Below are 24,563 nucleotides of genomic sequence, written 5' to 3'. Positions count from 1 at the left end.
CATGGGTTCTATGATTTTATTGTAATCTATCAAATGTCTATGGATTTCATAAAGTTCTTTTCTTCCTCTTCCCTTTTTATTTTCCATTATTGTGTTAATGATCTGTGCTTAACTCGGCTTAACTAACTGATTAATTAGTTGTTCTCCTAGAGAGGACAGTGAGGTTGGGATTTCTTAAAACCTAGAGATGAAAGAGAATCCCAAGTGATGAGACATGGTTCAGGGAGTGCTTCTCACCTGATTCATATTTCATCTGTTTGGATTGCTGGAATCACTGCAACCCCAATCCTTTTTAACATCATTCTGAGATATTTTTATGTTACGAGATAACTGGCACTGGAGCTTTGGAGATAGCTATAGAGTCATTATTAGCTAATTAAGTTAATTACCACAGATAAGTCATTTTATTTGCTAATTATCTTAAGAAGCAAAGAGAAGTCAGTTTTATTTTGGTCTTCAAGACTCTTGTGGGGAAAAAATATCATAATAAACATTCAGAAGAAGATCCTCTTAACTGCATATAGGTATTTCACTACCTGAAAATTATATCACTTGTAGGAAAATTAGCATCAGCAAACTAATTTCAAGTCTTCCTGGATATGAATAAAATATAATATCTATATATTATAATAAATGATAATATTTCAAACTGTTTTATTTTTACACTTTAGTATTGTTTTTTTAGTATTAGCATTTACCCGCCCGAGTGCTGACTGTTGAATGCATGTTGTGTTTATCATTTTATCTTGTTCACTATTGTATGTCTTGGTACTGCACCCCCTCCCCTTGGGATTGTAAGCCGCCCTGAGTCCCCTCAGGGAGAAGGGCGGCCTATAAATCTCAATAAAATGTAAATGTAAATGTAAATGTTTTTTTAGTATTAGCATTAGTATTTTTAAGGTATTATTATTGAACAGGTAGATTCACATTGCTGAAAGAAATACTGAGATCTCAGAGTTCATAGTTGTAATAGGCTGCACCTCAATTTGTGGCCAAACTCTCTTGGATGGAATAGAGGTTTGTACTTGATGGAAGAGTGTTTTTTTCCCCCAAATTGAGGTATGACTTTCCTTCTGATTGACACGGGGATTTATTTATTCATATTCTTGAAATTGTGGAAAAAACAAAGGAAAATTTCTCCTGGTTACTTTATTGCAGGGAACAATGTATTGCTGAAAACAATAATTCACAACAAAATTGAGGATGCATAGACTGATTTGTATCTCTCCAACATGTATCTCTCTTTAGAAACTACCTTTTTAAATTTATTTACTGCTTTTCTTCTGTGATTTTTCTTATTGATTTCTATGATTTTACTGTGTTATTTAGTCTATTATACATATTTTATGGGTCTCCATGAGATTACATTATACCACATTCTTTGAGCCAGGGTTTAGGTCAATATTTGCAGTGTACCCAAGTATAAAATGGATTCTAGAAAGGGGTGTGGCAAGGAATAAAACAATGAGCTATCATCTTGCTTGTTTGTACCCTCAATACCAATTCCATCAGGTTCTATGGTGTTATTGAAATCGATTAGGTCTTTATGGGTTAGTGTTATCTGTTTTATCTCTCATAGTTTGGACTACTGGAATCAATGAAGTCCCAAATCTGTTAACATCAGTCTGAGATATTTTTGTGTTATTCAATAAGTTATAGTTATGTTTTTGCACTGCTTTGCTGAATGAACTCAACTTTTAGAAGGGTGTGATTATTTCATTCTATGAACCTCCCATTTTCGTTTTGTGTGGAGAAAATGAATGATTCCATACCTCTTTAAGAATCTTTCTAATTTGTAATGCCACGTGCATCTGAGGATGTCTGTCTGTGTGAGCCTTGGTTTGGTGAAAAAGCCAGCATTGTATCAAGGGTAAAGATAAAGCAGATATTAGATTTCTGCAAATCTGTTTATGAACAGTTTTCCCCATCTTCACCAGATTGTTGAAGCCATGAAAGAGATAAGAGGAGAAATTGCTTGGGATGTTTTATGATTAGAGACAGTTCCCATATCACATTAAATAAGCATCAGTGGTTTTATTGTGGAAAAAACCTATAATCTGTTGGAATCTCAAAACAAACTCATAAATTGCAATTATAAAAGTTATTAACTACATTCACAACAGCATACTAATCCCAAAATCAAATAAAAAATCATTTAAAAAGACAAATTGAAAATAAAAGAAAACCCATGTTAGTTACCCAGTGCAACAGTGCTACAAAATCCATATTGCTAATATTACAAATATCCATCCTACATGGCATGGCAGTCAGTTCCCTACCTTATAGTAATTTGCCTATTACTTAAACTGGCTTGTTTACATATCTGAAATCTCCCACTAGCATTCCAAATTATTTAGTTTTAGCATTATTTATCATATTCCATACCAAAAAGCAAGTTATAATGTTTTACCATAATTCTCTCTTTTCCTGTCTTTCTGTCTTTATCTGAACCTCACTCTCTCTTTTGCTTTCTGCTTTCACTAAGTCTAAAGTTACAATGTCCCAAATTGTTTTTAATTTGATCTCACACTTCTGCTACTTACTGGTGTGATATTTATTTTTTAATTATAAATGAAACATGGAAACATGGATTCAGCCAGTGGTGAGATTCAAATAATTTAACAACCAATTCTCTGACCTAATGTCTGACTGGGTAGGCATGGCTGGGTGGGCATGTGACTGGGTGGGTATGGCTAACTTGATGTCACTCACTTCAAGGAGCACTTCACTTCCCCTAGCCTCTCATGACTGTGGGGATGCTGCAATGGTCATAAGTGTGAAAAAAGTTAGGTAGATAAAGGGAGAGAGAAATCGAGAGAAAGAGAAATACAGTAGATAGGTAGGGAGAGAGAGCGAGAGAGAGCAGGTAGGTAGGTAGGTAGTTAGAGGGAGAGATAAAGAGAAATACAGTAGGTAGGTGGGGAAAGAGAGAGAGTAGGTTGGTAGTTAGACGTTTCCAGGTGTATTTATCTATGTGCTGGAGAAGGAAATCACTGACAATCTGCAGCACCAATGACTTTGTTTCTGCTGGCACAGCACTTGATCAATGTAATATTTTTTTATTAATTTTTTTTTAATTTTTAATTTAAAACAAATACAACATCTTTCTTTACATGCTATAGAAAGTATATCAGTTGGTTACAAATAGACTTTTGTGCATCTCTTCCACAGTCAACAAACATAATTCATGTTAACTTGAGCATTTTAACTCAAATATTCATACATATCACCATCATCATATATCCATTTTCATTTGACTATAATTATTATTAAAAAAAATAATAATAATAATCTTAAACAATACATGCCCACACCAGTGGGAAAGGAAAAAATCAAAAAACAAAGCAAAACAAAACAAAAAACAAAGAAGACAAAAAGAACAAAAGACAAGGCAGGGGGGAAAAAGAACACAGGTATATATTATAAAAAAAGTATATCAGCTGGTTACAACATGTTTTGGTGCATCTCTTCCATTAATTCATATTAATTCAAATATCTTAACTCAAATGTTTACCATATTGACATCATTATACCTCCACTTTTAGTTGACTACAGTTATTTAAACATCCTTCATCCTCAACTATGCCAAAGATTTAATCCATAACCACATGCTGACATTTCATTTACTTGTTTGTAAAATCCTCTATTAACATCAAATCCTCATATCCTGTATTAGCTGAACATCCATAATATTTAATACCAAAAATTCCATCTTCCATGCAATGTAGTTTATTATCATTCTCCCTTCTTTAAGTAATTGTATCGTATATCGTAACATTTTCCCCATATTAGGTAACATTTAGCTGTATATATTTTATTTTATTTTTTAATAGTGACAATTATTGTGATTAATAAACTTTGTATATGGTCCAAAAATATTTCCAACCTTCCCTTCTCATATCCAATTATTATTTATCATATCAACTCCACATTATATACATTACTATCAATATGAATTATTATTCAGCTATATCTATTACAAATAAAAGTAATTAGATTTAGCTAATTTTAAATTGTATTCTTCCATCTATCAGCCTATGTCTCTCCAATAACAAAACCTTCTTAATCCTATTGCCATTCGTGGAACAGATTTACCAAATGTTTTTATAAGCAAGTCCAAACAGGGATATCTTCGCACCTTTTTGCTCAGGATGTCTCTGATGAAATAATAACGTCCCAGGCTTGTTAAACTTTTCAATGCTTCTCATTCCTCCTGCACTTTGTCTTTTAAGATGAATCTTCTGTATGGCTGCCCCCCTTTCCAGCGTTACATCTCTTTCTCCCTCCGAGATAAAACAGACGCCCTGCATGTCAGCAACTTGAGAGACTTCATTTCTCACATTCTTCATTTGTATTTCAGTTGTTTGTTTAGTTGTTTATTGGAATTTGTAGGCCGCCCTTTTCCCTGAGGGGAAAAGGAACATTCAAACATTCAACGTTCTCACTTTTTTCTTCATATTTTAATGTCAAATAATCAAAAAAATTTCAAATCTTTCATATGAATCAAACAACTTTTGAAATGCAGAGAAAAATATTTGAAATGAACTTTTTGAAGTATGTATCGATGCCATGTTGTGACGCAGTTAGAAACTCTAAAATATTTGCAAGTAAAGACATGCTGGGAGCTGTGTGATCTTATCTGATCTTAGACCAACACAGCCAAGCAATAAAAGTGTCAGATCGTAAAAAGCGAATTTGTAGTAGATTAGTTTACAACCCACTTAAGAAGAGTCAGGGGGAATGTTGAGGTAGTCTTTAAAACATTTAAGAAGTAGGGTAACCACCGGCCATAAATCCATTAAAGAAAAACCAATTCGCCGCTAGATTCTACTGTTCTTTGGTTTCAATTAGCTTAAATTTTAGTGCGGACCGTCTCTCTTTGAGTAAGAAAATCAGCTTACCAGTTGAATTCACTTCCACCATTCTTAGGGGCAACATGCAGTTTCAGTTAGCATACAGTTAATCCAGAAGGAGCTGGCAAGAGGGGTTCGTTTCGTTTCGTTTGTTCGTTCGTTTATTTCATTTGTATGCCGCCCTTTTCCCTAAAGGGAACTCAGGGCGGCTCACAACTCAAACAAGGGAAGGGGGATACAGACAATTTGACAACAACACAAAACAATACATAATTTAAAAGCGCAACAATCATACCATTCGAGATAGGGGCAACGATTCTTTAGCCCCAGGCCTGTCGGAACAGCCAGGTTTTAAGGGCTATGCGGAAGGCCTGGAGGGTGGTGAGGGTGCGAATCTCCACAGGGAGTTCGTTCCAGAGGGTCGGAGCAGCCACAGAGAAGGCTCTCCTCCGAGTAGTTGCCAGTCGACACTGGCCGGCGGATGGAATTCGGAGGAGGCCTAGTCTGTGGGATCTAATCGGTCTGGTGGAGGTAATTGGCAGCAGGCGGTCTCTCAAGTACCCAGGTCCAATACCATGAAGGGCTTTATAAGTGACGACTAGCGCCTTGAAGCGTATCCGGAGACCAATAGGCAGCCAGTGCAGCTCGCGGAGGATAGGTGTTACGTGGGTGAACTGAGGTGCACCCACGATCGCTCGCACGGCTGCATTGTGGACCAGCTGAAGTCGCCGAATGCTCTTCAAGGGCTGCCCCATGTAGAGCACATTGCAGTAGTCCAGTCTAGAGGTCACAAGGGCATGAGTGACTGTTGTGAGAGCCTCCTGGTTCAGGTAGGGACGCAACTGGTGCACCAGGCGAACCTGGGCAAATGCCCCCCTGGTCACAGCTGACAAGTGGTGTTCAAAAGTCAGCTGTGGGTCCAAGAGGACTCCCAAATTGCGGACCCTGTCTGAGGGGTGTACTGTTTGACCCCCCAGCCTGAGAGATGGAACACTTGGCCAATTAGTAGGAGGGAAACACACCAACCACTCGGTCTTATCTGGATTGAGTACAAGCTTGTTAACCCCCATCCAGTCCCTAACAGCCTCGAGGCCCTGGCACATCACGTCAATCGCTTCATTGAGTTGGCACGGGGTGGACAGATACAGCTGGTGGTATTTTATCCCGTGCCATTGAATGATCTCAACCAGCGGTTTCATGTAGATATTAAACAGGAGGGGGGACAGGACCGAACCCTGCGGTACCCCATACATCAGGGGCCTAGGGGTCGATCTCTGCCCTCCGACCAACACCGACTGCGACCTGTCCGAGAGTAAGAAGAGAACCACCATAGAACAGTGCCTCCCACCCCCACCTCCCGCAGTTGTCGCAGAAGGATACCATGGTCGATGGTATCGAAAGCCGCTGAGAGGTCAAGGAGCACTAGGATGGAGGCATAACCTCAATCCCTGGCTCTCCAGAGATCGTCGATCAATGTGACCAAAGCAGTTTCCGTGTTGTAGCCAGGCCTAAATCCTGACTGGAAGGGATCTAGATAATCGGTTTCCTCCAAGGACCGCTGGAGCTGAAAGGCTACCACCTTCTCAACAACCTTCCCCACGAAGGGGAGGTTGGAGACTGGACGATAGTTGTTTAAGACGGCTGGATCCAAAGATGGCTTCTTCAGAAGGGGTCTCACCACCGCCGCCTTTAATGCGGGGGGAAAGACCCCCTCCCGAAGGGAGGCGGCAACGACCACCTGGATCCAGCCCCGTGTCACCTCCCTGCTGTTAGCAACCAGCCAGGAGGGGCACGGGTCCAGTACACATGTGGAGGTACTTACAGCTCCCATGGCCTTGTCCACGTCCTCAGGGGTAACAGCTTGAAAATCAATCCAGTGATTTCCTGCCAGATTATCCCCTGGTGCCTCAGCTGGTTCTGCGCAATTGGAGTCCAGGTCCGCCCGAAGCCAAGCAACTTTATCCGTGAGGAATTGGACGTAATCCTCAGCTCTGCCTTGCAAAGGATCGCTCGTATCCCTCCTATTTAGGAGGGAATGGGTTATCCTGAACAAGGCGGCTGGGCGCGACTCAGCGGAAGCAATCAGAGAGGCAATGTATGTTCTTTTAGTCATCCTAATTGCCCGGATGTAAGCTCTGATGCTGGATGTTAGAAGTGCTTGGTCAGACTCGGACTTACTGGATCTCCATCGTTGCTCTAGGCGTCTCTTTCGGCGCTTCATCTCCCGGAGTTCCTCAGTAAACCAAGGGGTCCTCCTGGATCCACTGCCTCGGATCGGCCATAAAGGCGCAATCCGGTTAAGAGCCTCTGTCGCTGCTGAATTCCAGGCAGCAACCAGAGTCTCCGCCAGACTGCGGATGAGGGTATCAGGAATAACTCCAAGCTCCGTCTGAAAGACGAAAGGGTCCATAAGTTGCCTGGGGTGGAACCACCTAATCGGTTCCTCCTCCCTACAGTGGGGGTTTGGTCTCCGAAAGTCAAGCCTCAGTAGGTAGTGGTCTGACCATGACAGTGGTAAGGTCTCGCTACCCCTCAAACCAAGATCACAACTCCACTGCTCCGAGAGAAATACGAGGTCGAGCATGTGACCCGCCGAGTGAGTTGGGCCCCGAATTACTTGGGTCAAGCCCATGGCTGTCATGGAAGTCATGAACTCCTGCGCTCCATCAGAGTGTTCACCAAGAGAAGGCAAGTTGAAATCCCCCAGAACCATAAGCCTGGGACACTCAATTGCCAGCTCGGCTACCGACTCGAGGAGCGAGGGGAGGGCTGCCGCAACGCTGTTGGGAGGCATGTATGTTAACAGCAAGCCCACTTGACCCTTGAGGTCCAACTTCACCAGCAGGGACTCACACCCGACAAGCTCCGGAGCAGGGATCCTACGAGGTACTAGAGACTCTCGGATAACAATAGCCACACACCCCACCCCTTCCTGGGATCGCGGCTGATGAAGCACCTGAAAACCCTCTGGGCACATCTCTACGAGGGGGACTCCTCCCTCCGGGCCCAGCCAGGTTTCAGTAATACATGCCAGGTCTGCCCTTTCGTCTAAAATTAAGTCCTGAACGAGAGGAGCCTTATGAACTACAGACCTGGCATTTAGCGACAGCAGCCTGAGACCAGGGTCCTGATTACTCGCGCCATCTGGCCTTGGAGTGGGACTCATAGGGCCGGAAGGAGGGATCTCTGTGACGTAGCGAGCCCTCCTTCCCCGGTAATGGCCCACCCTAAAGTCCCTGCCATATCTGCCCCTCCCTGTTATGACCGTAATGCTCCGGCCCACTCCCGTGTCCGTGGTCCTTCTACCCACCCCGATAGCCCCCGCGTTTCCCGACAGGTCCTTCGAATCAATCATCCTCCCACACAAACACAGCCACTCATCCATGCATTCCCCACATAGGTCAGTTAAAACACAAAAAATACAACAATAATGGGTTGAATTCCAAGCCCCCCCCCCCAGAGACCTGCAAACGTCTCTGAGGTCACTGGATCTCCCCGCACCTTTCACTGTCTCTCCGGGACAGCTAGGGTCCGAAACGACCCGTCCAAATTCCTTCGGAATAGGTGAATTTCAGGAATAGCCTGAAACTCCGTCTTCTCACTGCTAAGCCCTGCCTTCTTCCGATCAATGTAATTTTCAATAAACTGTTAAAGAGTTTTCCAAAAGGAAAAAAAATTGCACTCTGCAAACCTCCGAAAAAACGATTAGTTTTCCGTGAAAACTGTTGAGGTTCTAAGGAAAAGATGAGGCTTGAGGCAGCTGAGGTAAGCGAATAGCTATTTATTGAGTAATAGCAACAGTCAACTATATACAGAGAGAGTTCAGCATCTTGCCCTGCTGGACAGCTATTTATACGGGAGCTGCCAAGCAGGGCGACCAATAGGAGTGCCTCTGGCAGCCCGCGCTCAGCCAGCCGTGTCTTAGCCAATCAGGAGCAGCTAGGCTGTTGCTCGCTGTCAATCGTAAGTCGAGGACTTGCAGCCAGTCATAAGTTGAGGACTTTAGGACCGGTTGCAAGTTGAGGACTTAGCAAAAACGGGCCAAGTTTTTTCTTTAAAAAAAGCCATAAATAGCTTTGGTGGGGCTTCCAAAGGGCTCCTGGGGGTTGGGGGGGGGAAATGAGCAAAAGATGGCCCATTTTTCATGAAAACGGCCCTGTTTTTGTCAAATAAATTGCATGCATAATTTAGTTTAGTTTAGTTTTATTGAGTTTGTATGCCGCCCTATTCCCGAGAGACTAAGGGCAGCTCACAATAAAAAGGGAGGGGATACAACAAAATAAAATAAAAACAATTTAAAACTCTGCAACAGCTATTACCTCGAATGGGGCTGGATAGTTCAACAGCCCCAAGCCAAGGGCTTTAAAAGTAACAATTAGCACCTTGAAGCATGTCCGGAGACCAATAGGCAGCCAGTATAGCTCGCAGAGGATAGGTGTGACGTGGGTGTACCGAAGTGCATCCACAATCGCTCGCGCGGCTGCATTCTGGACAAGCTGAAGTCTCCAAATACTCTTTAAGGGCAGCCCCATGTAGAGCGTGTTACAGTAGTCCATTCTTGAGGTCACGAGGGCGTGAGTGACTATTCGGAGGTCCTCCTGGTCCAGGTAGGGTCGCAATTGGTGCACCAGGCGGACTTGGGCAACGGTCCCCCTGGTCACAGCCGACAAATGGTGTTCTAAAGTCAGCTGTGGGTCCAGGAGGACTCCCAAATTTCGAACCCTGTCTGAGGGGTGTATAATTTCACCCCCCAGCCTGAGAGATGGAGTAGGTAGCCAATCTTTGGGAGGGAGCATCAATAGCCACTTGGTCTTGTCGGGATTGAGTGCAAGTTGTTCGCTCCCATCCAGATCCTGACAGCCTCCAGGCACTGGTACATCACTTCAACTGTTTCACTGAGTTGGCACGGGGCAGATAGATACAACTGTGTATCGTCCGTGTATTGGTGGTATTTAGTCCCGTGCTGACGTATGATCTCACCCAGCAGCTTCATGTAGATGTTAAATAGGAGGGGGGACAGGACCAAACCCTGTGGCACCCCATACTTGAGGGGCCTAGGGGTCGATCTCTGCCCTCCGACCAACACCGACTGCGACCTGTCAGAGAGGTAGGAGGAGGACCACCGAAGGATGGTGCTTCCCACTCACACTTCCCGCAACAGTCGCAGAAGGATACCATGGTCAATGGTATCGAAGGCCGCTGAGAGGTCAAGAAGCACCAGGATAGAAGAGTGACCCCTATCCCTGGCTCGCGAGATATCATCGATCAGCGCGACCAAAGCAGTTTCTGTGCTGTAGCGAGGCCTGAAACCAGACTGAAAGGGATCGAGATAATCGGTTTCATCCAAGGACCGTCGGAGTTGAAACGCCACCACTTGCTCAACAACCTTCCCAACAAAGGGGAGGTTGGAGACTGGACAATAGTTACTCAAGATGGCGGGTCCCAGAGAAGATTTCTTCAGGAGGGGTCTCACCACTGCATCCTTTAGGAGGAGCGGAAAGGATCCCTCCCGGAGAGAGGTGTTAACTATCATCTGGATCCAGCCACGTGTCACCTCCCTGCTGGTCGAGACCAGCCAGGAGGGGCACGGGTCCAGTATACAAGTGGAGGCACTCACTGCTCCCATGGCCTTTTCCACTTCCTCAGGGGTGACAAGTTGAAACTTGCTCCATAAACTCCACTCAAGACCTTCCCCCGTTACCTCGGCTGGCACCGAGCAATTGGAGTCCTGGTCTGTCCGAATCCAAGCGACTTTATCCATTAGAAACTGAACAAATTCCTCAGCTCTACCTTGCAAAGGGTCATCCGCGTCCCTCCCTTTCAAGTGGGAGCGGGTTATTCTAAACAAGGCAGCTGGGCACGATTCAGCAGATGCAATAAGAGCGGCAAAATGCGCACATTTTGCCGCCCGTATTGCCACGTGATAGGCTCTGATATAGGCTCTCATCAGTGCTCGGTCTGACTCAGATTTACTGGCCCTCCAGCGGCACTCTAAACGTCTCTTTTGGTGCTTCATCTCCCGGAGTTCCTCGGTAAACCAAGAAGCCCTCCTGGATCCGCTGCCTCGTAGAGGCCGTAATGGTGCAATCCGGTTTAGAGCCCCCACCGCCTCTGTATTCCAAGCAGCGACTAAGGACTCCACCGGACTGTGTAGGAGAGCATCAGATATGTCTCCAAGCACCATCTGAAATCCCACAGGGTCCATCAGGCACCTAGGTTGGAACCACCTAATTGGTTCCTCCTCCCTACAATGGGGGATTTGTCTCCGAAAGTCAAGCCTTAGTAGGAAGTGATCAGACCATGACAAGGGCAAGATCTTAATACCCCTCAATTCCACTGCTCCGAGAGGAATACGAGGTCAGATGTGTGACTTGCTGAGTGAGTCGAACCCCGGATTACTTGGGTCAAGTCCATGGCTGTCATGGAAGCCATGAACTCCTGTGCCCCATCAGAGTGTTCACTGAGTGAGGGCAGATTGAAATCCCCCAGAACCATAAGCCTGGGAACTCGATCACCAGCTCGGCTACTGACTCGAGGAGCGAGGGGAGGGCTGTTGTAACGCTGTTGGAAGGAAGGTACATTAACAACAAGCCCACTTGACCCGCAAGGTCCAACTTCACCAACAAGGACTCACACCCGACAAGCTCCGGAGCAGGGATCCTACGAGGAACTAAAGACCTTCGGATGATGATAGCCACTCCCCCATCCCTTTTCTGGGGTCGCGCCTGATGAAGCACCTGAAAACCTTCTGGGCATATTTCAGTGAGGGGGACTCCTTCCTCCGGGTCTAGCCAGGATTCAGTAATACATGCCAGGTCTGCCCCCTCGTCTAATATTAGATCCTGGACGAGGGGAGCTTTGTGAACCACAGATCTGGCATTTAGCAACAACAGCCTGAGACCAGGGCCCTGACCACTCTCGCCATCTGGCCTTGGAGTGGAACTAACAGGGCCGGAAGGAGGGATCGCTGTGACGTAGCGGACCCTCCTTCCCCGGTAATGGTTAGCCCTGAAGTTCCCACCGTACCTGCCCCTCCCCATCGTGACCGTAATGTTCCGGCCCACTCCCGCACCCATAGACCCTGTTTTCCCGCCCCCCGTACCCTCCGTTCTCTCCGGCAGGCCATTAATCTTAAACATTCTAGGATGGGAGATAGGCCTGGGCCCCCTACCACTTCTGCAATGGCACTCAGTGGAGGAGGCACTCGGTTTCTCTCCCAGTCCCCTCATGCATACACAGTCACTCACTCATCCAGGCCGAACAAGTCAGTTAAAAATTATAAAATACAATGACAATAAAAGATAAAAGTGGGCACAAACATCAAACATGCATCACATACATACCACATACATATCCCATACAAAAGAAAAGAAAGAAAAGAAGAAGAAAAGAAGAAGAGGAAGATTGCGCAGCTGTTAAGAAATGTGCAAGTTCAGGTAAAGTTTGCAGGTGGTTCGTAAAAAGTTCAGTCCGGTGGGGCTCACGAAGGTGTAAAGGGGGGGGGAGCAAGATTTTGTCTTCTCTCTTCCTTATGCAATAGATTATATCGATGGAGCTGGGATAGTGGGGTCCAGAAAGTCCCAAGGGGGGTGAGATGGAACCCCTTGATAATGGCGGGTGGTGATGGTCGTACCAGCCAGGACCGGGTCGCAAGTCCAATGTCCAAAGCCCAATATCCAGCAGCCATGAGCCGAGAGCAAACCAAGGGCCAGGGAGGAGAGGAAAGTCTGCACCATGAAGAAGGTTAGGGGGTAGGCTAGGAGGCTGTGGCAATGGCCGCAAGGCCAGCTGCCAGATCTTATAACGCCCCATATCCACCGACTATCCCTCTATAAAGCCAGCCAAATGGAGTCCAAAAAAGAAAAAAAACCAGATGGAACAGGAGCACAGGAGTGGTCAGTAGCGTGCTCTGACCGGAATGGAGGAGGGGGGGTCTAGAGAGACTACGGCAGCCGAGGAATAAAATAGCTGCCTTGCCTCATCCAGCGTCGTTCGAATCACCTACCTCCTTCGATGGTAACAGGTCTCCAAAGGACAGGCAGACACCAGGGCTCGTCCCAGTCAGCGAGAAAATAGGGCTAACGCTGCAGAAAGTCCATTCAAGGCTGTCTGTGGGTGGTTGAATGCCAGAAGGCTAGAACGCCGAAACGGAGCCCTCAGTGCAGTGCCGCCATTTCCCTCCAGCCTTGCAAGCATCCTGAGGAACAGTTTGGCTGTCATGCAGGCCAGGGGACTCCCAGGAGCGCCGACCCTCCAAGATGTCGTTTATTCGGGTCCCCTGGAACTCACTCAGCTGAGGGGACCCCTTTTTTCTAAGGCTCCGAGCGAACCGCCAGTTTATTCCCAGCGTTTTCTGCTCCACCGGACGGAGCAAGGGAAGCCAGCGGCCATCTGCACCTCGCACGTGCACAGACTTATGGAGGTTTATAGAATATGCTGCGGGTGGGGGTGGGTGGCCCGCTTTTTGCTCATTTCTGCCTTCCCCAACCCCAGGAGCTCTCTTAAAGCCTCCATACGGGTACGCATGGCCATTTTGGTGAAGGCTTTGGGAGGCAAAAAATGCTGTATTCAGTGTATAAGACGCACCCAGATTTTCAGCCTCTTTTTTTGAGGAAAAATGGTTTGTCTTATACTCCAAAAATACAGTATTTTGTTGTGTAACTACTGGCATTCCACTTGGTTTCTGTAGGTTTCCTGATATTTCTTTTTGGCCTTTCCCCCTTGTAATTAGAATTATTATCCACTTCTAGATATGTGGACATACCTAGCCAAGTTCAATATCTGGTTCCTGCTGGAATGCTGCCATTCTGAAAAGGAGAAGGGATGCTTCTTGTGGCTATGCTTCTTGGAGTTGAATGTTTTGAATGCTTTCATATTTGGTATAACTGCATGGGAATTAGGTCAAGCACCGATCCAGCAGGATGTATTCCCTCCAGCCAGTTCTACCCTGTTATCCAAGGCACCCTGAGGATGATCTGTTATCAACTTCCCACCTTAGAGTTCTCATGGTACCATATTGTCTATTGGTAGCACCATATTGGTGAGTATGGAGCACTGGATGAGGGTTGACCAGGGGAAATTAGCTTAACATTCTGCACCAGAATCTCCAGACGCCACATGACATTTCTGCTGTCACTTCTCTCAGTAAAAGTACCTTTTGAACTATGATTTGTTTCAAGAGTCATGCTTTCCTAAGAAGATAGCTGAGAGAAGATAGCTGAAGATAGCTGAAGCTCTTCCCCTACATGTGGCATGCAGGATAGAGGGTGAGATTTTTAAAAACTGGAGATCAAAGAGAATCACAAATGATGAAATATGTGCCAGGGAAGCATTGTCACTTGATTTTTCAACTCTCACAATTTACTTTGCAGCACTCATTCTGTTAATAATCTGAGGTATTATTATTCTATGTGATATGATAACTGATCCCGGACGAAGCTGTTGTGTTCTTAATGGTCAATTAAATTAATGAACAGACAAAAGTCAGTTTTATTCACATTTACTAACTATGTTAACAAGCACATAGAAGTCAGTTTCATTTTGGTATACAAATCTCTTGAGAGAAATAAAATTAATCAACATTCAGAATAGAAATACCTATAACTGCATATAGATGTTTCACTACATGAAAATTAGTAGGACAGCATTGACCTAGTGGTAAAGACAGATTTAGAGTGATTTCTACACAGACTTTAAATAATGAATTAACACTTAGTATCTTTGATACTGATAATTGTGATAATTATAATTATGAAGAATGAAAAGCAGTTATAATTTGCAGAAATTTGGACCAAATCTTCATGCATGAACTGAACCCTAATAACTTAATTAGCAATGGCAAAGACATCTCATAATCTATCTTTATATGGAAAAAAGAAATGCATGGTAATGTTTTTATTTCTCTGTTTTTAAACAAGTTTAGTATTATTGTTGAATATGTGCTAACATGGCTTTCAGCATTGTTGAAAAAATGCTATCAAAGTTCAAATGTGCAATAGTTTATGTCTCATTTTCTGTCTATACTCTACTACAAACATTGTTTGTATTTGATAGGATACTACTTTTTCCAACTGAGTTTTCTTTTTCTTCTGATTTTTGGATAACAGGATTTATTAATTTTTTCTGCTGATTTTTGAGGTCTTTAGTTTAAATGTATTTAACACTGATATAATTGTGTGTTTATCAGCAAGTGAATATCAAAATAGCAGTTATGTTGTAACTTAAGTTCTATCATTTTCTATTTAATACTATGTTATTAAACACATGTTTAATAAGCATGTTTAAAAGCTGGTTTAAAAGATTTTTTGTGGTATTAATTTACCCTAATATATGGTAGGGAAATGGAGATAAAAGCATTACCATCATTTACATAAACACATACATACTCAGAGATTATGCAAGGAGAAAATGTGTGTTCTCAAGATTTCTAAGTAAGACATATAGCAAATATTTTTATATTTGTTGGGCAGATTTACATTCCCTTTCTTCTAGAAACATATGTGAATTCTCCAATTTTCCAACACTACCACAAACCAACAAGAGTTCAGACAAATTATGGTGGATCCAGTTCTTCTGAGTTATCTTTCATTAATGAAAATAGACCTAAACCGACTTTGTTCTAACCTTAGCTAATGCTTTTGATTACTACATGATAACACAACTTAAAAGAGGAAAGAAGAAAAAATGGTTGGTGGTTGGTCCTTTAGTAGAGATGGATAAAAATGGGAAACAGTGTACTCTGATATGACCATCCTACATCTCTTTTTTCCATATTGTTCATTCATATCTTCTGTTCATTCCATCCATGTTTTATGTTTCTTGATGTTTTCTATTCTCACCACATATAAAAATGCCATCTCCAAAATTTTATCTAACACAATCTCTCTCCTTTATTTTTTTGCAGTTATACCAGCTTTATCATGAATAAAACATGGAGAATCAAACCACAGTGCCTTATTTTCTGCTTCTGGAATTCTCCAAAAATCGGCATCTGCAGCTTTTGAATTTCTTTTTTTTCTTTGTGTTATATCTAACAACTGTAACAACAAATCTTCTAATCATCTCTGCAGTCATTATGGACCATCGACTGCACAACCCCATGTACTTTTTTCTCATGAATTTGGCTCTACAGGATCTGGGCATTGCTTCAGTCATTGTCCCCAAATCCATGATAAATTCTCTCATGGATACCAGAAACATCTCTTACTTTGGTTGTGTTGCACAAGTCTTTCTCTTTCTTTCCTTTGAAGCTTCTGATTTCTCCCTCCTGACAGTCATGGCATATGATCGATATGTTGCCATTTGCCATCCATTGCATTATGAGATGGTGATGAATTGGAAATACTGTATTAAGATAGTAATTGTAGTGTGGGTTACAGGTATTCTCTATGGAATGTTGCATACCAGTGGCACTTTCTCCATCCTTTTTTGTTCTAATGTGGTCAACCAATTCTTCTGTGAAATTCCACAGTTGCTAAAGCTATCTTGCTCTGGCATAAATCTACCTGAGGTTGGATTTCTTGTGGCCGGTGCCATTGCTGGACTAGGTTGTTTTACTTTTATAATTGTATCTTACGCAGTGATTTTCAAGGCAGTGTTAAGAATTCCTTCTGAAAAAGGAAGGCAAAAAGCCTTATCCACTTGTATTCCCCATATTACGGTAGTGTTTATGTTAGTATTAAGTGGATGCATCGCCTATCTGAGACCTTCTTCTAACACTGTATCTTACTTATATATTGGGTTGACTGTTCTGTATGCCCTCCTTCCACCCCTGTTCAATCCAGTCATCTATAGCATGAGAAATCAGAATATCAAATGTGTCCTTTCTCAACTGTGGAAGTTTTGATAAATTATTTTAATTATTTACATTTTTTCATTTTTTCCTTCTCTTAATAAAGTAATAAAGGTAGGAATGGATAGTTGGAATGGAGGCAAATCCAACTTATCAAACAGGAGAACCATAGAACTCATGATATTATTTGCAAAAATCCTACATCCCTAATTATTGTCAATTAGGTTTACCAATGCTAAATATGGATATTTGGTAGTTCTGGAATTTCACAGGCTTGGGAAACATACTGGGGAAAATGACATTGTGATTTTGATAATGACCCCTTGTGAGGAATTCTACTGATACTACAACTATGTAGTAAACATAAAATTTTATCCTGAATTTGAGTAGATGTCATCTTCTTGAGATAGGCGAGACAAGAAACTCCTCAAGTTTAATTGGAGTTATGCTTTAAGAATATTAATAGCTATGCTGTGTTTAAGTATGGCTTGAAAAATAAGAACAAGATAAAATACCAGCAAGGAGGTATTTTATTTTGAGGTTGCCCTGAACCAATAAGAACTCAGGAACTAAACCTTCCTGAGGTCATCAAGAGTTCCAGGAAACCAAATCCATCAATCCAATGAAAAAAGACTTGCAGTGCAATCAAAGGCTATAGAGTTTCATAGAATAACAGAATTAGAAAGGACCTAGGGGAGCCAAGGGAACTTCATCTATACGTGTACAGTTGGCTTTTCTTGCCTAAGTGTAGAACCTTATCTTTAATGGATTTCATTTTGTTAGGTAGGGCCTAATATTCAAGTCTGTCAGAATATTTTTGCATTTTGAAGCTTGTTACTGGAGTGTTGGATATTCTGGCCAGCTTGGTGTAAATGTGATGAGTTTCCCTCCCATTTTTTAATCTACATCATTTATTAAGAAGAGCATTGGGCCTAAAACTGAACTTTGGGGTACTCCAATACTTACCTCTCTCCATGTGGATGTAGTTTTGTTGACGACTATACACTTAGTAAGGTTTGTCAGTTAGCTACAAGTACATCTGGTGATGATGCTGTCTGTCCACAAATTATGTAACAGTAGTGTTGCTGGCATCATTGTACAAGCTGATGTTATCAATGAGATTACACCTGCTTATGGACACTGCTGTTTTAGTTTTTATCTGATTAGCTATCAGGAATAATAACCAGATCCAAATGCGAAGAGGTCTATTAGCTGTTTTATTTGTCAAGTCTATACAAAGGAATCTTCTCAAATTGACAGTTGGCACCTGGCTGAAAGTAGATAAGTGTAATGCCCTTGGCTTGCAACCAGTCCTTAGTCCTCGACTTATGACCGGTGGCAAGTCCTCAACATACAACTAATAGCCTGGCAACCAAAGGCTTGCGTCTATTGGCTAAGACACGCCTGGTTGGAAGAGGGCTTTTTGCTGTGTTACCATTGGCTGCTCTGCTTGACAGCTCTGTATAAATAGCTTCTTCTTATAATATCTTCTTATGCTTGTTATCTTACTCTGTACATTTCTTAAAACTTTTTGATTACTTTTTAATCCTTGCAATTTTTTAAAAAATTAGAATAAAAACACTGAAATATGAAAAAGGCTGAAATCTCTTTCTTGGCCATATGGGTTGTAATGGTTTCCTCTGGAGAAGTGGCAGAAAACACAGAGGAACAATCTCTCCTGATTGAAGGGAATAATGTATTGCTGAAAACAAAAATTAACAACAAAACTGAGTATACATATACTGATTTTCTAAAACATATGTCTCCATTGCAGTCTTTATAAATTTTATTTAGAAAATTTGTGTCTTTTCTGTCAGTGTTCTTATTGTTTCTATGGATTTACTGTATTACTTAGTCTATTATAAGTATTTTATAGGCCTCTATAACATAATATCTCATTTTATGAGCAATGTTTTAGGTCTGCATTTAAAATGTACTCAAGCAGCCTAATGCCCCTGAGAAAGGTGTGTTGCTTGGAATATAACAGTAGGCTATCATCCTGTTTGTTGATTGTTCCTGTTCTGACCCCACCTCCAGCCTGTGAATAAACCAGAACACAGGCTTGGCTGTTTGCCACAATTTAATTACTGAGATAAGGAATCCTTTGGCCAAGGGCCCAAACAACTCACATTCAATAATATAGCTTGGCAGCAACCCAGATAGTTCAAATGAAGCAACACAGATAATCCAAATGAACAGACACAGCTAGAATACAGACAGATTTTCTTCACTATTAACTCAAACAGTTGTTTCCTGCAAATGTCCCCTCCCAATGCCTCACTTATAAACTCTATTGGGAGGGGCCAATCCACAACTACCTGTGCTTAATTCTTCTCTGTGAGTCTGACTACGGAATTGCTGCTTCCATTTCTCAGCCCTTGTCAGTCTAGCATCAGGGACAAACTGCCTTTGATCTTCCCCACTGTTCCATCCCTCAGGCGCCTCCTGGTGGCCAACCAGCCACTCTGGTCCCTGCTCTGAACCCTGCACAGGATCCTCCACATCTTCCATGGCAGAGTTATATGGTTCCTCACTATCAAAATCCGTCAGCAGCTCCATTGCATCCTGCTGGGCCACAACACTATCCCACACCACAGGGCCCTTCCCCCGGGTCTGATGCTCGGGGTGTGGCCTCAAGGGATATTGTGCATGGTGGGCTCACACTAAAGCGTGGACGTGCACATCTGTTGCATCAGCCCAAGTGCCCCCATCCGGCCCATCGTCCTTCCAGTCCACCAAGTACTGGAATTGTCCTTTAGCCATCTCGAGTCCCCTATCTGGGCCACTTCATGCATAAACTGCTACTTCGCCTCATGCAGTGATGGCTGGGGTGAAGAAGAGGACAAGCCGACCACTCAGGGACCAAGAGCAAGCGATGGAACTCTGGGTGCACTTGCAGGGTGAGGTGATAGGCCACTGGGTTCATGACGGCCTCCATCGGGAACAGCCCAAGGTACCGGTGGTCCAACTTCTTTGCTGGTCGGTGGGATGGAAAGTGCCATGTGGACAGCCACATGTGATCTCCCACAGCCAACTCTGGCATTGCATGCCGACATCTATCTGCTACCCTCTTGTAGTCCTCTTTAGCTTGATTCAGATAGCTGCTCACCACTTGATGGACCGCCTGGAGCTCCGAGAGGAAGTCCTGCGCTGAGGGGACCGGGTATTCGACTGGAGTAAGAGAAAAGAAGCGAGGGTGATATCTGACATTAGCCAGGAAGGGCGTTGTCTGTGTGGAGGTGTGCTGCGAGTTTTTGAATGCAAACTCCAACATAGCCAGGTAGTCTGCCCAGTTGTTCTGCTGCTGATTCATGAAGCAGTGCAGGTACTGCTCCAAGATCCTGATCACCTTCTCCATCCTCCTGTCGGTTTTAGGATGGTGCACCGAGAAAAAACAAATCTGGACATCCAGTGCCTCCATCAGCCCTTTCTAGAACTGGGCCATGAACTGCATCCCATGGTCTGACACAACCTGATCAGGTAGGGCGTGCAGCTGGAAGATGTGCTGGATGAACATGCGGTTGGTGGTGCGGGTTGTCAGCAATTTCTGACACAGAATGAAATATGACATCTTCGTGAGCATGTCCATCAGGAGGACCATGGTAAAACCCAAAGACGGAGGCAATTCCTTCATAAGTCCATGGACACGGCACCCCAGGGTCTGTCCAGGGCCAGCAATGGCTGAAGCAGCCCTGGAGGAGCTCCCATTGCTGACTTGGACTTCTGACACTGTACACAAGAGGTGACATACATCTGTACATTGTGTCATAAATGGGACCACCAGAAGGTACGGAAGACCAGGTTCAAAGTCTTGAAAAGGCCAAAATATCCCACTGCCGGATTGTCATGACACTGGGAGGGAATAAGTCTCCGGAAGGCCCCCGTGGGTACATAGAGTCTGTCCTGGTACCTCAAGAGGTTATTGTCAAAGGTCCATGGAGGGGCCTACCCTACCTCTGTCCTCCATTGCTCCACCCATTCTTCATCCCGCTGCGCATCCCATATCCGAGGCCATAAGTCCATGGACTCATGAACTGCAGTGAAGGATTCAACAGGAAAAACTGTCCAAGGTGGAAGTGGGTCTGCAGTGCAAGAGTACTCAGGTTTCCTGGACAGGGCATTTGCCCTTTGGTTGTGCACACCGGATAAAGAACAGGTACCACTGGATCTGGGGCTGGTTGAATTTGTGCACTGTTTTCAGGAACTCTAGATTCCTATGGTCCATCTGGACCTCCACTTGATGCCTGGTTCCCTCCAGGTGATGCCTCCAGGCCTCAAATGCCACCTTAATGGCCAGCAACTCCTTCTGCCAGATGGTGTAATTGCACTTGGAAGGATTGAGTTTCCGTGAGAAGAAAGCTCAAGGGAAAAGGGTGCCGCCAGGGGCGTGAGACTGCAGTAACACTGCACCCATCAGGATGTCTGATGAGTCCACCTCCACCACAAACTGACGATGGGAATCAGGGTGCTTCAGAATCGGCTTCTTCATGAAGGCATGTTTCAGGGCCTCGAACACGTGTTGCTCCGTTGGCCCCAGCGAAACAGCACTTTCTTCTGCAGGAGCTGAGTGAGGGGTGCGGTCAGGGAAGCGAATCTGGGGATGAAGGTCCAGTAGTAGTTGGAAAACTCGAGGAGTCACTGGACATCGTTTGTTTACTGAGGAGGCTGCCAACTGTGCAACGACTCTACCTTGCCCGGTTCCATCATAATTCCTTCAGGGGAGATACAGTGCCCCGATGGAAGTCTGCCAAAATTGACACTTCTCCAGCTTTGCATACAGACAATGCTCCCAGAGTCATTGCAGGAGCAGGTGTATGTGCTGCCAATGATCCGCCCGAGAAGCTGAGTAAATCAAAATGTCATCCAGGTAGATGATGACAAACTGGTCCAAGAGGTCCTGGAAGATATCATTCATAAAATGCTGGAGGATGGCCGGGGCATTGATCTATCCAAATGGCATGACTGTGTACTCCAAATGTCTGTAACGGGTGCCGAAGGCCATCTTCCATTTGTCCCCTCCTCCGACTTGGACCAGATTGTAGGCACCATGTAAGTCCAGTTTTGTGAACACCGTCACCTCCCGGAACTGCTCCAACAAATCAGGAATCAGGGGCAGAAGGTAACAGTTGTGCACCAGCTCATCCTTCAGGTCGTACGAGAGCCCATCTTCAAAAAATGTCCATGAGGGCTGCCTCATTCCAGGCCGAATCTTGGCTAAAGAGCCGGAATTCACTGGCATAGTCCTGCAAGGAGCCCTGTCCTGCTGCAGGATCTTGAGACGTCTGGTGGCTGATACCTCCTTATGGGAAACTTCATACATGAGTCTGAGGTGATCACAAAACCCCCTGAAATTGTCCAGCAAAGGGGTAGCCTGGGTTAACAAAGGAATAGCCCAATGAGCTGCAGAGCTGGAGAGTAAGCTGATGATAAACCCTACTTTAGCCCGGTCAGTGGGAAAGTCCTCCGCTCTCAGATAAAGAGCTGGCATTGTCCCAAGAAAGCTGGAAAGATGGCTTGGTTGCCGTCAAACTTATCTGGCACAGCAACCAGACATTTCCTCCAAGGCTGGGGGGGGAAGTAGCATGCCCTTGAAGTTGAACTATCTGGCCAGCCAGCAATGCCATCTGCTGTGCAAGTTGAGCGTTTTCAGCACAGAGCTGTTCCATGGTGACTTAATGTAGTTTTTTTTTTTTTTAGGGAAGGAAACAAAGTGTTCTGAACACCACCACCCCCGGCCTGTGAATAAACCAGAACACAGGCTTGGCTGTTTGCCACAATTTAATTACTGAGATAAGGAATCCTTTGGCTGAGGGCCCAGAGAACTCACATTCAAGAGAATAGCTTGGCAGCAACCCAGATAGTTCAAATGAAGCAATGCAGATAATCCAAATGAATAGACACAGCTAGAATACAGACAGATTTTCTTCACTACTAATGCGAACGGTTGTTTCCTGCAAATATCCCCTCTTCAGTGAGTCTGCCTACGGAATTGCTGCTTCCATTTCTAAGCCCTTCTGAATCTAGCATCAAGGACAAACTGCCTTTGCTCCATGCCTCAGGTGCCTTCTGGTCCCTGCTCTGAATCTGAACCCTGTACAGGATCCTTCATCTTCCATGGCAGACTCATATGGTTCCTTGTTATCCGAGTCCATTAGGAGCTCAACCGGATCCTGCTGGGCCACAATAGCTCCCACCACCAATTCCATTGGTTTCTATGATGTTATTGCAATTCATTAGGTTTCTATGGGTTTATTTGAACTCTTTTTCTTCTTCTTCTCTTTTTATTTTTTCCAGAAGGTTTGACTTTTCCACTCCTGTGTTAATGATTAGGGTTTAAATGGGCTTAACTAGCACAGTCCGCAGCTGTTCTCCTAGCTGTGGTAGGCAGAAATCAGGGTGGGATTTCTTAAAAGCTAGAGGTGAAAGAGACTTTCAAGTAATGAAACATAATTCAGGGATATTTTCTCACTTAATTATGGTAATGTTTCACCTCTCACAATTTGGAGTGCTAGACTCACTGCAGCCTCAACTCTGATAATATTATCCTGAAATATTGTTATTTTATGGGATAACTGCTACTGAAGTGTTTGGAGACAGCAATAAAATAATGTGAAGAAGCACACAGAAATCAGTTTTATTTCACTCTTTGCAGTCCTGGTATCTAAAAGGGAGGCTGTCGACATTATTCTAGAAAACTATCTTGGAAGTAAAATCTCATCTGGTTCAGTTCCAAGCTGGAGAAACACTTTGAAATCAAAATGGAGTCTAGAAGTTGATTGGACAGGAGGTCCATTTATTGGTGAACAGAACCATCAGGATTTATGGTTCTCAGCAGCTTACAAAATTGAGTTTAGAGCAGATGGGTTTTTATGCCTTCTGGATTCCTATGGAGTAATGGGTTCCACCACAAAACCGTGCTCGACTAAACCACGTCCAACTAAACCCCGTAGCTGACGTCATCAACAGGGCGACAACAGCGCGGATACAGAAGCACGCTGTAAACCCTAAACCTAAAATTAACCCCTAAACCTAAACCTACCCCCCCCTAAACCTAATCCTAAACCTAACCCTTAACCTAACCCTAAACCTAATCCTAACCCTTAACTTAACCCTAACCCTAACCCTTAACCTAACCCTAAACCCAACCCTAAACCTAAACCTAAACCTAACCCTAACCCTAACCCTAAACCTAACCCTAACCCTAAACCTAAACCTAAACCTAACCCTAAACCTAACCCTTACCTTAAGTTGAATCGGCTTGCTTTCAAAGCGCTATTTAAAGCGCCCTTCTTTCTCCGCGCTGGCTGTTGTCGCCCTGTTGATGATGGCAGCGACATGGTTTAATCGGCCGTGGCTTAGTCGAGCACAGTTTTGACAGGTCACGGGAGTAATGTATGGGTCTACTCTATAGACAAAAAAGGAAATGCAAATCCTAAGTGTTCGTCTGAGGTAGTTTTGTCAAGCTTTTGCTTGTTGCATACCTGAATTTCTGTCTTGACCCAGTCTTTCTGAATGGATTACCAAACATGACCTTTTCCAGCTGGCACAAAAGACTTTCCCAGACTTGCTTTGCTGAGCAGGGGTGACGGGCCTGCACTTCCAGAAAAAGTCTTCACTCCCTCCCACTTGCAGCAAGCCCCAATGCGAAAAACGCCGAGATCGGCGCACTTGGGACAGCTGCAAGCCGCTCACCTCTCCCAGCCACTTTTGCAGCTTCCCAAAGCACTGAGAACCTTCTCTGCATTCTCCTCAGCTCCTTGCAACTGCAATAGACATCCAGAAGAGGCTTTGGGGGCTAATTGGGCTTGGCTTGCCAGCCTGACAGCTCCCGCCACTTCTCTGCTGGTCCGGAACCCATCCGGGAAGACGAGGAATGTGACGGAGATCCCTCCCTCCACGGATGGGCACCAGACCAGTGA

The 24,563-nt window shown here is 44.2% G+C and overlaps 1 protein-coding gene across 1 annotated transcript; it reads left to right on the top strand.

Annotated features, from left to right (window-relative positions):
• The first annotated feature begins 15,783 nt into the window (after positions 1 to 15,783).
• On the top strand, positions 15,784 to 16,698 carry LOC148046184 (olfactory receptor 14A16-like). Its single transcript, XM_087711925.1, has one exon. It carries the CDS (start codon positions 15,784 to 15,786, stop codon positions 16,696 to 16,698), a length of 915 nt encoding a protein of 304 aa, XP_087568051.1.
• The last annotated feature ends 7,865 nt before the right edge of the window (positions 16,699 to 24,563 follow it).

Source organism: Thamnophis sirtalis, unplaced genomic scaffold (assembly GCF_051295495.1).
Source record: "Thamnophis sirtalis isolate CommonGarterSnake01/CBP01778 unplaced genomic scaffold, rThaSir2_p1.2 scaffold_4, whole genome shotgun sequence".
Lineage (NCBI taxonomy): Eukaryota > Metazoa > Chordata > Lepidosauria > Squamata > Natricidae > Thamnophis > Thamnophis sirtalis.
This window is presented reverse-complemented; position numbering and strand designations above follow the sequence as displayed.

Coding starts and splice junctions, on each gene's coding strand:
- LOC148046184 (XM_087711925.1), top strand. CDS start 15,784: ATGGAGAATCAAACCACAGTGCCTTATTTTCTGCTTCTGGAATTCTCC.